General features: G+C 47.1%; 1 protein-coding gene across 3 annotated transcripts in view; it reads right to left on the minus strand.

Moving 5' to 3' along the window:
• The window catches only part of LOC144110652 (uncharacterized), a 45,745-nt gene that overhangs the window by 23,990 nt on the left and 8,297 nt on the right, over positions 1–13,458 (minus strand). For all 3 annotated transcript variants that reach the window (XR_013309889.1, XM_077643701.1, XM_077643702.1), the window contains exon 3: positions 7,791–7,903. Coding sequence is in view for 2 of the 3 variants with exons in the window: in XM_077643701.1 (XP_077499827.1) it covers positions 7,791–7,903 (113 nt within the window). In the remaining variant the exon portion in view is untranslated. The remainder of the gene's footprint in view (positions 1–7,790; positions 7,904–13,458) is intronic.

A 13,458-nucleotide genomic window follows, 5' to 3' on the forward strand; every position in this document is an offset into this window, starting at 1 on the left:
TCCTCTAGAACAGCTGTACAGTGCCGCTCAGTATGAAAGGGAACACGAGAGCGCGTGATCTGCCGGGTTCCCTTTCCGCGCATGCGCCTGGGAGGCGCCCATTCCCGCCAACTCGGCGCGGCGCTTCACGAAGCACGGAGGCCAGGCGCTCTTCCCTTTCGTATTGAGCGACCGTGTACATATCTCCGGTGCCTGGCATTACATTTTAGATACGCTTTTTTCCTCGGTACGTACTACATAGTCATGCTTGGCCTTTCAAATAAAATCAGTTCGTAGCCCGCGCCTGTGTCTTCGGCGTTTTCTTCCATGTCTTGTTCCTTGCGCCCCTTAAAATTCCGCATGATTTTTTTTTTCTTTTGAACCTGCGGCTGTACCGCCTTTCCTGCCCTGTTATGAGGAAAGCGTCGCGTAACGAATTATCCTCAAGCTTTTGTTATCGGCTCTCTCGCTACGTTTATGCGAGCTTTAGGAGTCCATTGTTCTTGTGCAGTATTCGCAGGGATGGCGCTGCTCAGAAATGGTCGCGCACAATAAGTCCCCGCCTCGACTCGCCAAGTGCAAGCGCTTGGCCATTCTGGGAGATCGCCGTGCGTCGCTGCCATGACCGAGTGCTATAATGCGGAAGCTCCGCCTGACAAGTTTCAGCGTGACGCAACTCTGTTGTAACGTTGTACAGAGTCCGTTGCGTGGCTGTGCTCAGACGAAGCTCGAAGTACGAACGCCAGTGGTGGTGCCTTGGAGAACTAAGTCTACCAAATGTTAAAAAAAATGCTTGGCAATTATGGGCTATATTAATGAGTGAGGGACACCGTACTGTATGGTTATAGGTTTTACCAGGTTTAACGTACCAAATCAACCCGGGCCATGAGGGAGGCCGTAGTGGAGGGCTCCGGATAATTTTGACCACCTGGGGTTCTTTAACGCGCATTGACATCGCACAGTGTTCGGTAATGCATATTGAGTTGTTTTTTCGGGAGAAAGAGCAGGTTTGGGGAAGGAAAGCCGCGACTTGCCCTCTGCTCTCTTCCTAGACGTTTTTGCACTTTCCCTCAGCAGATGAACTGGAGTCGACTTATGTAGGAATCATGTGAACGTGACATCGTTGATATTAGAGCCCTTTTAATAAAGTAAATCTCGGTAATTGGAAGATTTTACTGGCCACAAAATGGCGACGAGATTTATTTTTAAGAAGTAACGAATTATTGTGCACTAGCAACGTTACTTTTTGCGATATAATGCTTGCATGCGATTTAACATGTCCGCTGTTCACTAAAGTGCGTGGGACATGGAATCTCGCGAATGTCTATCGGCCGCCGCTGAGCCCGTTTCTTGATTTGATATGTTTCGTGTACCCGCCGCGGTGGCTCAGTGGTTAGGGCGCTCGGCTACTGATCCGGAGTTCCCGGGTTCGAACCCGACCGCGGCGGCTGCGTTTTTATGGAGGAAAAACGCTAAGGCGCCCGTGTGCTGTGCGATGTCAGTGCACGTTAAGGATCCCCTGATGGTCGAAATTATTCCGGAGCCCTCCACTACGGCACCTCTCTCTTCCTTTCTTCTTTCAGTCCCTCCTTTATCCCTTCCTTTACGGCGCGGTTCAGGTTTCCAACGGTATATGAGACAGATACTGCGCCATTTCCTTTCGCCCAAAAAACCAATTATTATTATTATTATTATTATTATTATTATTATTATTATTATTATTATTATTATTATTATTATTGTATGTTTCGTTTCGTTTCAGAGGTGTTTAACGTCCCAAATCGACTCAGGCTATGAGGGACGCCGTAGCGAAGGTCTCCGGGTAATTTCGACCACATGGGGTTCTTTAACGTGCACTGACATCGCACAGTACACGGGCCTCTAGAATCTTGATCCGACTACTCATACTCGCATCTGCTCTGAAGCCTATGGACACATTGCTCCTCTCTGAGGATTTGATCCTCGCCGCTTGGCTGGATAGTTTTCGAACTGTAAAGGCAACGCGAGCGCTCTCACGCTTTTTGAGCGACACGGACCTTGTCTCGCGTTTGTGATGTCAGAAAGTGTGCCTTTTTTTTTAAGTAGTTTTTCATCTGCCTCCTCCCATCATCATCGTCCCCCATCGTGAGCTTCTTTTATCTCCTCTTCCCGTCCTCCAGTGCAGAGTAGCAGGCCAGATATTTATTTTTCAGGCCAACCTCTCTGCCTTTTCCTATCAATAAACCCTCTCTCTCTCTTGATCCGATACGTTTCCATAAGCATTACTAAGAATTCGGGAGAGCGATCAGCCAGTGCTTGTAAGCGTAGCGACCCATCACATTCTGTTCTGCAGCCACTTGGTCATTCTTTCTTACGTCACGGATGACGTCGACACGCTAGTTTTAAGTCATGTGCCAAGTGGCCGCAGCCAAGGGAACTACAAGTGCTTATCCCGAAGTTCTGCTAATGCTAATGCAGGTGGTGAAGCAACCCACGCGCATTCATAGGAGGCGCCACATTTGTTGATGTTTTGCTTGGAGCCCGCATGTGCTTGCCTATCACATGGTGTATCTAATCAAAAAGTGACATCGTAATCGTCCCACTTGGTCGTACTGGTGGGAAAAACTAGGACTTGCGCGCAGTTCTGAATTTCATGACAGCCGACGACGTCGCAATCTTAGATCTGTTGGATAGTTAGTTCTCTGAATTTGTTTAAGTAAATAAATCGATTATAGATGCGCATGCTTCGCGGTGCTTTTTTAAAATATAGCGGTGCTTTCAAGCGTGCGCAAGGATTTGTACAACAGTGACGAACCGATTGCTAAATTTTATTTCTTGTATCGCAAAACAGAATTCTTCCTAAGCAGAGCGCCTGCGAAACAAGTGAGAAAGAAAATTTCTCCAGCAGCTTTGTTCAGTGCAAATAAAACTAAGCTTTGTAAGATCGAGTGCAAGCACGGAACTAGAAGGGCATCAAAACCAAAGGACAAACATCTAATTCAATGCTTTCATACAACAAAATCTTTTCGTGCCATCCACACAGAAAAAAAAAAAAAAACTTTTTCGCGCCAGCATTTTTTCCGCCACCTGTAAACACGCCTGTAGACATTCTATCTATGATCGAAGGGAAACAGCGAAATCACCAGCTGCGTCAGCTTTTAGTTAGTATTCAGAAATGACGACGGCTGGAAACTACGTCTCAAACCAGCTGCAATGCGTTCTCCAGTTGACAATGTGCACGCTAAAAAAGAAGTCTCTCTTTGCTGATTAATCATGCCAAAACGGTTGCAGGCGCTAAAGGCTCACTTTATGCTTTCCTTGTTGAGCACACGGATTCCACCCTTCCACCCTTCAGAATCTACAAAATTTCCACATAATAATAATAATAATAATAATAATAATAATAATAATAATAATAATAATAATAATAATAATAATATTATTATTAATAATAATAATAATAATTTATTTCCATCACCATACAGTGTAACTGGAAACCAAGCAAATTCGTGCCCATGTTTAAAACAGGTAATTTCTTATGTTCTAAATTTATTTTGTTCTAAGGACCTAGATGTTCTAATTCAAAAATAAACTTTTTAGGTAAAAATATGGCTTTTTCGGCATAGTTTTACCAGTGTTGGTAAACACCGGAAAACCGGTGAATCGTCTTAAGTATAGCAAGCTACTTCACTCATTTCTGATAATTAACTTTTTAGCGATCACAGTTACGCAACTGGTTGTATTAGATATGTGTAGCCGGTCGTTAGTAGTATAGCCATATCAGTTTTTAGAATTTCGAAAACGCGACTACCCTCGCCGCTGTGGCTCGACAAGATATGGCTGCATCGTGCGAAAATACATGCGCTTTCGAAAGCATGCCGGCAAAGCATCCCCTCCAGTGCACGTAACTATAGTAGAAAAAGCCAAATTTTGTTGAGCCACGGAGCCAATGGTAATCGCGTTTTCTAAATTAAAAAAATATGGCTATTACTAACGACCGGCTACAAATCTAAGTGCAATTAGGCGCCTAACTAATAGCCAAAAATAATTATTAAATATTGTTTAACTGACTACTACTGAAGATGATCCACCGGTTTTCTGGTGTCCGCCAACATTGGTAATGCTATGCTGAAAAACCCACATTTTTACCTCAGAAAACCTATTTTTGAGGATTACTCAACGTCTTCCAAGAAACATCTTGTTTTATACCTTGTTTTCCCCCTGGCGTACAATATCAAAATGTCAGTCAAATTTAGTGCACGAATAACCAAAATATTCGTAGCTTTGAGCATAAAGTGTTCCCTCTCATATTACTCACGACTGCACACCAAATCGCGGCGTGGTCCTCATCCTTTTTACGCACTGCGCTCAAACTCTTCGCGTGTCAGACATTGAGTTTGTTCTTTAAGACACCCAGAATCATGGGTAAAGTCCGTTAAATGCGACAAATTCATCTACTGGCGGGCTTTTGGGTGGCATGTGACAGACAAGGGAACGTAGTGCTGATAAAGTGGAAGGACAACTTCACGGCAGTCCGTTCGGCTCATCTTGGCTTGGACCCAAGATGTGGTTACAAGACCTTGTTAAAGTCATTATCTCATTCGTACAAAACCAACAACGATTGGAAGATGAGTGCAGTTGACAAATTGGCCTTCGCTAAGTCACTTTACCTCATTGGTACACAAAAAAATTTCGTAAGGTTTTAACCTAGTTAAACCGAGTAGACAGGCGAAAGCATGTGTTTAGCCTGATTGGGTCATGGTTTTGCTTTGCTGGGTCGTCGGCACGTCTGGATTAGATTCAGGTTAGGCTCTGATCGAGGTTATGCTGATGTGATCTGTTCGCGCTGCACATTGAAGTTGATGAAGACGACGACGTGCGATGCACAGCGCGAGAGTGTGTTGCAGTTTAATACGAGGCGCGATCGGCTGCAGTGATATCACAGTGCCCTCGTGCAGTGACCAGTGAAGCTGGTCTGTTTGCTCCGCCGCGGGTTCGAACCCCAGTCGCGGCAATATTGATTTTATTTCTGTTCTCAAAGTCAAGGCTTCAGCAATGAAGCTTTTGCAGCTGTGGTTGTGAGGTAGAGCTTTCGCTCTGAAACGAAGAACTTGCCCGCGAGAGCTCTTTCGCGTGTGCTTACAACTGAGCTTGCAAACTCAAGGCTGCAGTATTTAAGAGATTCTGCAGCGCAGTTTTGTGCGCGAAAATACTAACGACGTGCTGGGATTTCAAATCGACGTCCTTCTAATCTTGTCTACTGCACAAAGCCGATAAAAGAAAAGCAAAAAAAAGTCAGACTGAGCTCCGGAGGCGTGCAGATAACACTGAAATGCCCCACTCAACACTGAGTCATTCCCAACAAAATTCCGCCCATTTATTTTTATTTTTCTAGAAATCCAGCGCTATACTTTTTTCAGGCGTGCATACAGACACATGAGATGACAGGTGTCAGTCCTGTCATGTCTGTGCTCGTCCGAAGAAACAAAAACTGCAGTGCTGAATTGTCTTTCCAGAAAAAAAAATGCATCACCAACTGGCCCCGCATCGTGTTTTGTTAATCTGTCTTGATGGCAGGGAACATTGGCCTCGGGATGTTACAACTCGTTTTCACAACGCCAAACAAGAGCAGGCTGCAGCTGCAAGACCCCTGTGCACTACGGGGTGTAGAGTCTTCCTGTGCCCATGGGCAGCAATTGGTTTCCTTTTTTTAGTTGCATGCAGTGTAATCGTCTTTCTGTGGTATCTAACCTGAAGAATGTTTTCTACAAAACAGACTTTTCTTTAATAAACCCTTCACTGCTGTATGAAGTCATAGGTGGTGCTGAGGCACAATGTGCGCAAATGTGCACGCTACTATATAATATCAGAATTATTGAAGTTTTTGAGCCATTCACGCTTTTGTTGCGAAAGCGCCGGTTATAAATACGTGGGCAAAAATTTTCTGATTTCTGTCGACACTCGAGCGTAATTCGTGCGTGAAAGGGTTAACGGCGATCTGGGACGGGTGCGGAAACCAACGGAACGAATGCGGCAGCTGACGACAGCGATGGGACAGATAAGGGCTCCTGGATCGGAGAAGAGGCTGTAAAGCCTTCCGAATTATTGTCACGTCCAGCAGCGTGTAAGGTGGTTGGTGCTTTATAATAAGCCGTCACAACTTGCCGAGCACAACTCCCCAACACTTGTGCTGCCCTAACTGAAAGAGCGCTTTTCGTGGATTTGCGCCGTCCCAACGTCCAGCTCAGCGTTGCCTGATGACTTTCCACTCATCAGTTTGAACTGTCAACTTCATTAACAGTGGAGCGTCATCAAGCCTATTCTTTCACGAAGGTACAGTCGTAAGCTTTATGAAAGGGAACGCGCAAGCGCGTGGCAGATAACCTTGAACCATACTTGAGGCAATAATAATAATCATAATTGGTTTTGGGGGAAAGGAAATGCGCAGTATCTGCCTCATATATCGTTGGACACCTGAACCGCGCCGTAAGGGAAGGAATAAAGGAGGGAGTGAAAGAAGGGAAGAGAGGTGCCGTAGTGGACGGCTCCGGAATAATTTCGACCACCTGGCTGTGGCCGCTTTCAGAAGCAAAGTGGAAAGGGAGGTGCGACCCTCAATAGCCAGAAGCAAGCAAGGCAACAGAACCCTTTCCACCAGTAGCCGCCGCGTATAGCCGAAAGTAGGGTTCGAGAGGAGGCTATCGTTCGAGACTATTTGCCACACGCTCGCGCGTTCCCTTTCATAAAGCTGACGACTGTCCCACGTAACAGGGAGAGGGTGGGCTCCATGCAGCACTCGCTTGGCTATTGCAGGCGTGAGAAAAAAGCGCGACCACAGTAATGTGTTTAATGACAGAGGCGCGCAGTACTTCCCATTCAACCCGCGCACATCTCTAGCTGCATATGCTTCCAAAAGCTGGAGCGGAGCCACTACATGGACGAATGGCAGAGTTGAACATCTGCCGCGATTATCCGTGAAGCAGTAAGATCTAGGAAGAAGGGTCCCTCACTCGAATACTACCGCAGAAGGATGTGTTCAACGCAATTTAAGCAAAGGGAAGTGAAAACGACAGGTATACAGCACGGACACTTCCAGGAAACACGGCACCACAGAGAAATACACAGAGGGGGGATGGGGGGGGGGGGGGGGGGCTATTGTGTGTCTACATCTTTCCGCAGTTCATTGGCTTTAAGATGATACACTTCCTGCGCCCGTCATACCTATTGTGTTCGTCGTCAAGCAAAGGTGAAGAAGGTATGAAAGCCTCCAGCCTTCGATTCTTTTGGGTGCGGCAGAATGTCACTGTATTCCACGCTCTTTGCAAAGACAATCATGAAAATTTCTAGCATTGCGATAAAGACAAAAAAACTACGATGACGATGAAACAGTACAACGCCAGTCCTGTCATTGCTGCGTTTCTTGGTGCTTTTCGTGCTGCTTTAAATATGCCTTACCAACTAACCGCCTACAAAGATATTAATCACTTGCAGCGAAAAATGCTACGGACTAGCATTCGGAGGAAAAACGCTAAGGCACCCGTGTGCTGTACGATGTCAGTGCACGTTAAAGATCCCCAGGTGGTCGAAATTATTCCGGAGCCCTCCACTACGGCACCTCCTTCCTTTCTTCTTTCACTCCCTTCCTTATCCCTTCCCTTACGGCGCGGTTCAGGTGTCCAACGATATATGAGACAGATACTGCGCCATTTCCTCCCCCCCCCCCCCCCCCCAAATAAAACCAATTATTATTAATTCGGCCGTATGACGCCTGTGAACCGCGCACAGCTCTCGCAGAGCGCTAATATAAGAGGCGCATGTGTGGTGGTACTCACTGGGCATCAGCGACTGCCGGAGCCGTCGTACCCTTGGCACCGAAGCGGGCGCCCAATCCTGCCGGAGTCAGAATCCTCCTGACGCGCCTCGCGGCCCACGAAGACATGGGGACCTGCGGCATTGTCGTTACCACAACGGCCACTTTTTGTACCCGGGCAGCGAGCACTGCGAGAGACGGTCACCAGCAGCTGCGCGGTATTCATGAATAGCGCACTTTCGAGAATCTTCGAGCAGACTCCTCCCCCAACTCGCGCTGCAGCAGCAGCGTTTGTGTGTGTCTAGGAGCTGTCGCGAGAGTGAAGGCGGCGCTGCACGCTGCCCCGACGGGGTGACAACAACAGTTTATCGGAATCAGTTTGTTTGGTAGTAAGGCGCGGGGGGGGGGGGGGGGGGGGGGGGGGGCGATGCGTGGAATGAGAAGAAGGGAGAGAGGGAGGGGGCGCTCTTTCCTCCTCTCAACGCAGCCAATCGGGCGTGCGGGCGGCTCGGCTAGCTCGGCGGCGTCCTGCTTCCGTTCGCGGGACAGGCTGTTGTCTGGCGGTAGCAGGCGCGGGCGCGCTCGCTGTCGAAGCCCCCATAGTGGCGTACGCGTTCTCGTTCGGCGTAACGCCGACGCTGCTGCTGCCTGGGGCCGGCGCGGCCCCGTTACGCCGGGGTCACTCTCCGGGCACGTTGTCGCTTCCTTCCCGCGCTCGGTGCAGCTGCCGGCGTAGCTGGGCGCCGTACAGAAGACTACACGCGCCTCTAAACGTGTGTGCATCAAACACGCGCCAAGTTTCTAATCTAGGCTGCACAGGTGTTTCCTCACCTTTTCCGTCAGCGCAGAACAGAAAAAAAAATTCAGCATAAAAAAAAACAAGGACGCACAAAAAGGAACCAGCTGCACAGGTCACAACTGGAGGTTCGGCTCAGTGGTGTAGTTTCAACCGCGCGACGTTTCAGGCGTTAGACTGCTTTGTTCGCCTGTATTATTTTGTTTTAATTTCGTACAGCCGCTGTTCATCTCACGGACAGTTCTATTTGATTGCCTTTCTGTTTGCGTTTGCAAGACCGTTGTTTGCCGCACTGGAGGGGAATGACCGCGTTGTGTGGTTCGTTGTACAGGGACGTGTCAGTGCGTGTTGCTACGCATTAGGTGAACTATGCGCGGGCCGTCTACATACATTCCGCGCGCCCAAGGAAACAAGAATAGTAACAGCCTTGAAACAACTGATGAGACTTTCTTTTCTTTTTTCTTTACACAATAGCACGCACTGAACATTGGCGACGAGGTTGCTGGGATGAAAGCAAACATAATAAGCGGGGCGATCCACTCATCCGCGTCTGTCACGCCTCTTCCCTTTGTTCTGCAGATAGGCGTCATATCAGGCGTGCATACAATGACGAAATGTGAACACCGTGTCACAGCGTCATTTGCATAGGCGCCCGACTGATGCGTGTCATGCGGATGCGTGTTTCTGGGTCTCGCAGAGGAGGCTGCGTCGGACGCGAAGACGTGAACGAGGCGTTTCATTCCCGATAAACATCTACGTTTCGTGCCTTGCCTGCCGCTTCGATAAGGCGTAGGTCGGAAGGCATTTCATTTTTTGTTATTTGTTTCCTTCCTGACGCCTCATTCATGTTTTCTTCGCGTGCTGCTCGCTCAGCAGAGACAGGGTTCTCGGATCTGTTTTGGCGAACACAAGTTTAGAAACAACGGGCAATCCGCAATTGACGACGCCGCCGGTGAAAGGCTGCTGGCCTTTCTTCAGCGCTGCAAGAAACGTTACGGTTATCACTTGCGATTTGTGCAGGAGATAGCGCTGCAAATTTACAACCAAGCGGCAGTTCGAAACGAAAGACGACCGCTGGGGAAAACTCGGTGGCGTTAATCGCAGTACATTTAATAGATATATTTAGCATACCCTGTAATGTACAATACAATACAATATTTATTCCGCACAATCAAAAACACAATACACGTAACAGGCCTGTCAAAGCCTCAGAGAGCTTGACTGGCAGTCAGAAAACAAGAAAATGCAGAAAGTTGTCACTGAAGATTGCAGTGTGAAAGAGAAAAAAAATATAAAGATGACTGAAAAGAAACATTAAGTACTTCTTAACAGTCTTTTTATCTCTTGTTTAGTGTTCGCTTTTAAAACAGGCGCTGGTAATTTGTTAAATATTGCGGGCACATAATATTGTCGCGTTCGTGTTATCGATACAGGAGGATAGGAAGATAGGAAGGTCACCTTTAAACTGGGATGGTGGCAGTTGCCGGAATTGCCAGTAGCGCTCGTCCTTGTTTCTTAGTTCTGTATTCATCTTAACGCGCTCTGTATACGATGCACCTAAACCAACTCGCCAAACTTAATACTCTAGCCAGAATTGTCGCCTTTTCTTACTCTCTTGTATTTCTAAAAAAAAAATCAGTTTTGCGTTTTCTATTTTTTCAAATGTCTAATTAATGTGTGCTCCTGCATTATAGAGGGGACCGTGGGCTCTGGTCAACAGTCTTGCAGCTTTTACCCACGGCCCCCTCCAGCGCTTTTTGTGGAAAAATAAAGATTATTATTATTATACATTTCTATAACGGGTTTAACGGTATAGTAAATGTATATAAATTTGCCATTTTCAATCCTGCACTTCTAACCTTTTGTCACCTCTCTGCTTTTGAGTCACCAATCTTCCAATCGCTTTTTGCTAACATTTACCGTAGATTCATTCACATGACCATTGTTATCTACCGGAAGCCCGGACGATGCTAGTGCGCATGCGCAGATCGCCTTGAGGGCGCCACATACCCGGCAGCTACGCACGCGCCTGCCGCATCGGGGCCAATCAGTGCGTGCGCATTGGTGGTAGGTGGGATCTCGGTACTCTGTTAACGGTAAAACGGTATGCTAGAGGTGTCTAATTTCAGTACACATTGGGCGAATCTGTTCAACTGTAGCGTTCGCAGGGGAATCTGTAAGCATACAAGTGGTCCGTGCTCGCAAGAATGACGACGGCCGTGATCGTTGTGCCATAGGCGTTCACCTGTTTCAACCTGTGTAAAACCCCGGTCACACGGGCACTCTAAAGGCACGTTGAAGTAATGCTCCTTTACGCTCCCAAAGGAGCACTACTTTAATGGAGTTCGTCCGTGCTACACGGTCGCGGAACGACCTTCGCAAGAAGTTTTTAGCGCCCTCATCAGCGAAAAGCGTTATTTAAATTGCAAACCTCACTGCACATGTAAATACATAAATGTCACATTTTTTAGTTAATTAGTTTTATAACCGTATTATGTTAAAGAAACGCAATTTTAACTGCAGTAATGACATGATTTTCCAAATACAGAGCATAACATCACAGTGCTGGCCACACTGAGCCCAACACGCTCGTATATCTGGAACGAGAGTATGGCGTGGTGAGACTGCCACAAAACAAATGATCTTATATTTTAAAACACCACTAATCTTATGAAGTGAATTTATAAAATGAAAATTGAACGTTTCTTTTCTCAATTTATTTATGCTGTTAACTCGCTGGGAGAGAGAGTACTCCCTTGAAGCCTCAAAGGACGAACTCGAGCTGCCTTGTTTCGAAGCTCCTTTGAGCTAGGTGTCCTTTGGCGCGTCCGTGTGGCAGTGCGCGTTCGTCCTTAGAGTAATGGAGCATTAGTTCAAAGTACCTTTACAGTGTCCGTGTGACAGGGGTATAACATTCTTCAGGCTTCAGCTCTGTATGGGCAACTCCCGTTGCAACAAGCGAACGCTGCCATGCCCCGACTTGTGCAAGTTGCTTGGGGTGAAGTCCTAGCATTCCTCGCAAAAAATGGTCGAGCAACGAAAGGCAAGCGCGCAGACGAGTCGTGGACAAAATGCACTATGTTTGGGGCTATGTTTGTGGTGCCTGCATTCCGAAGGAATGACTTCGTCCCGAGGGTGGGCCGAGACCCCGCATGACTGGTGAGAAGTGAAGCAGAAATGCGTCTCTAACTGCCGCGGGTAGTTCGCAACCAACAGCAACCCACAACGTTGTTCACCGTGGAAAGATGGAAGTGGACTCCTCATTGTCCCCCCTGACTGAGCCTATGAGTAACTTGAATAAAAAAAATAAGAAAAGGAGCGGGGGCATTGTGGATGCGGTTGTCGACAAAATTAGAAGTACGCACTTGCAAGCGTCTATTTTTTTTATTGTGCCGTTTCTTCGAAAGCTTCGATGGGCGTAAACAACGTCTTTTCTCAGCAGCCGCTGCGACTCTGCTGCTGCCAGGTAACCCGCGACTCATGAGGCTGCCGAAGGAGGGGCGTTTGGTACCCATTGTAAAGTGGCCAGCTGTGCATAATTCATTATTCCAGCTGTCTCCGTGGCCTTTCAGGAAGATCCGAGATGGCTCTTTCCCCTGGTTTTGCCTGGCATCGCCTCTTGCCGAGTGGCGGACTGCAGTGCGCGAACTGTTGAGGCAGACGCTTCGCATTGACTCTGGCATGCGTGGAATTTTTCTTTACTTTTTCTTGGTTGAGTGTGGGGTGGAGGTGTTTCTTTTGTTATTTTTTTTCTGGCTGGGACAGATACTGCATGTCCGCCGGTTACAAAGGGGCTGGCTAATAAATCATCGTCATCACCTAAAGAAGGCATTTCCGCGTCACTAACTTTCGTTTTCTGTATTTTTTTCTGAAATGGGGGGGGGGGGGTAAAAATCTAAACTTTTTGTAGATCAAATTCGGGTGCAAATACGGTTAATCAGAAAAATATTTCCTCTGTTGTTTTTTTAATTACTTCATAAACAACGCGTTTTGTCCTCTCGCTATTAAATCTTTCTTTTCCAACTTATCCTCAAATTCGTCCGCCTCATGCAAAATGAGCGTTAAAAGAGGTTTAAGATATCCAGTGGACCAAGGACACCCCTCTACAATAAGCATTAGATGTCTAGAAATTTTGCTTCAGCGTCTTCAGCTTTGTGAGCTGAAAAGCCAACTCCGTTTAGAACGCTCATCTTCGGAAAGAAACTGGTGAAACCCGGTTTTAACAAAGATGTCTGAGGGTCAAAAATGGGTCAAAATCGGGTTTTACTCCAAAACGAGGGCGACATATTTCATTCTGCGCTGTTTGTAGGATGCAACCCACTTTCCAATTTACTAAACCACTTACCCTCGCGTTTGGCAGATGGTTGCCTTATACCCCTGTTACACGGGCGTTTTCAACGGCAGTTCAGTTGACTCTCAGTTGAACTGAACGGCAGTTAGCGGTGTTACACGGCAGTGCTAACTGCCGTTGAAATCTCAACGGCAGTTGAGTTCGACTGAGATCGGGGGTCCCAGTTGAACGGCCAACTGACAAGATGGCGACCTAGGGACCGAAAAACTTGCCCTCTTACTGGATTGTCTTGGCTCAGTGTGCTTCGAACCCGCAAATTTCACCGCAAAGCAAAAACTACACAAAAATAATTGTCACTATAGTAAGGAATATATACACTGCGATCATTTACAACAAGAAAAAAAATGCACACACTGCTTTTTTCTTATTTAAACTTCGCTCTAGACGCGAGGTCATGTGGTTAGAGTGCTAACTGAACTGAACGCGAAGTGCTCGTGTAACAGCTGGCGATTCCAGTTGAGTTCAACGGCAGTTGAAATCCTCAACTGGCGGTTAACTGAACTGTCGTTGAAAACGCCCGTGTAACACGGGTATTAGTCGCTT

Source organism: Amblyomma americanum, chromosome 11 (genome assembly GCF_052857255.1).
Source record: "Amblyomma americanum isolate KBUSLIRL-KWMA chromosome 11, ASM5285725v1, whole genome shotgun sequence".
Classification (NCBI taxonomy): domain Eukaryota; kingdom Metazoa; phylum Arthropoda; class Arachnida; order Ixodida; family Ixodidae; genus Amblyomma; species Amblyomma americanum.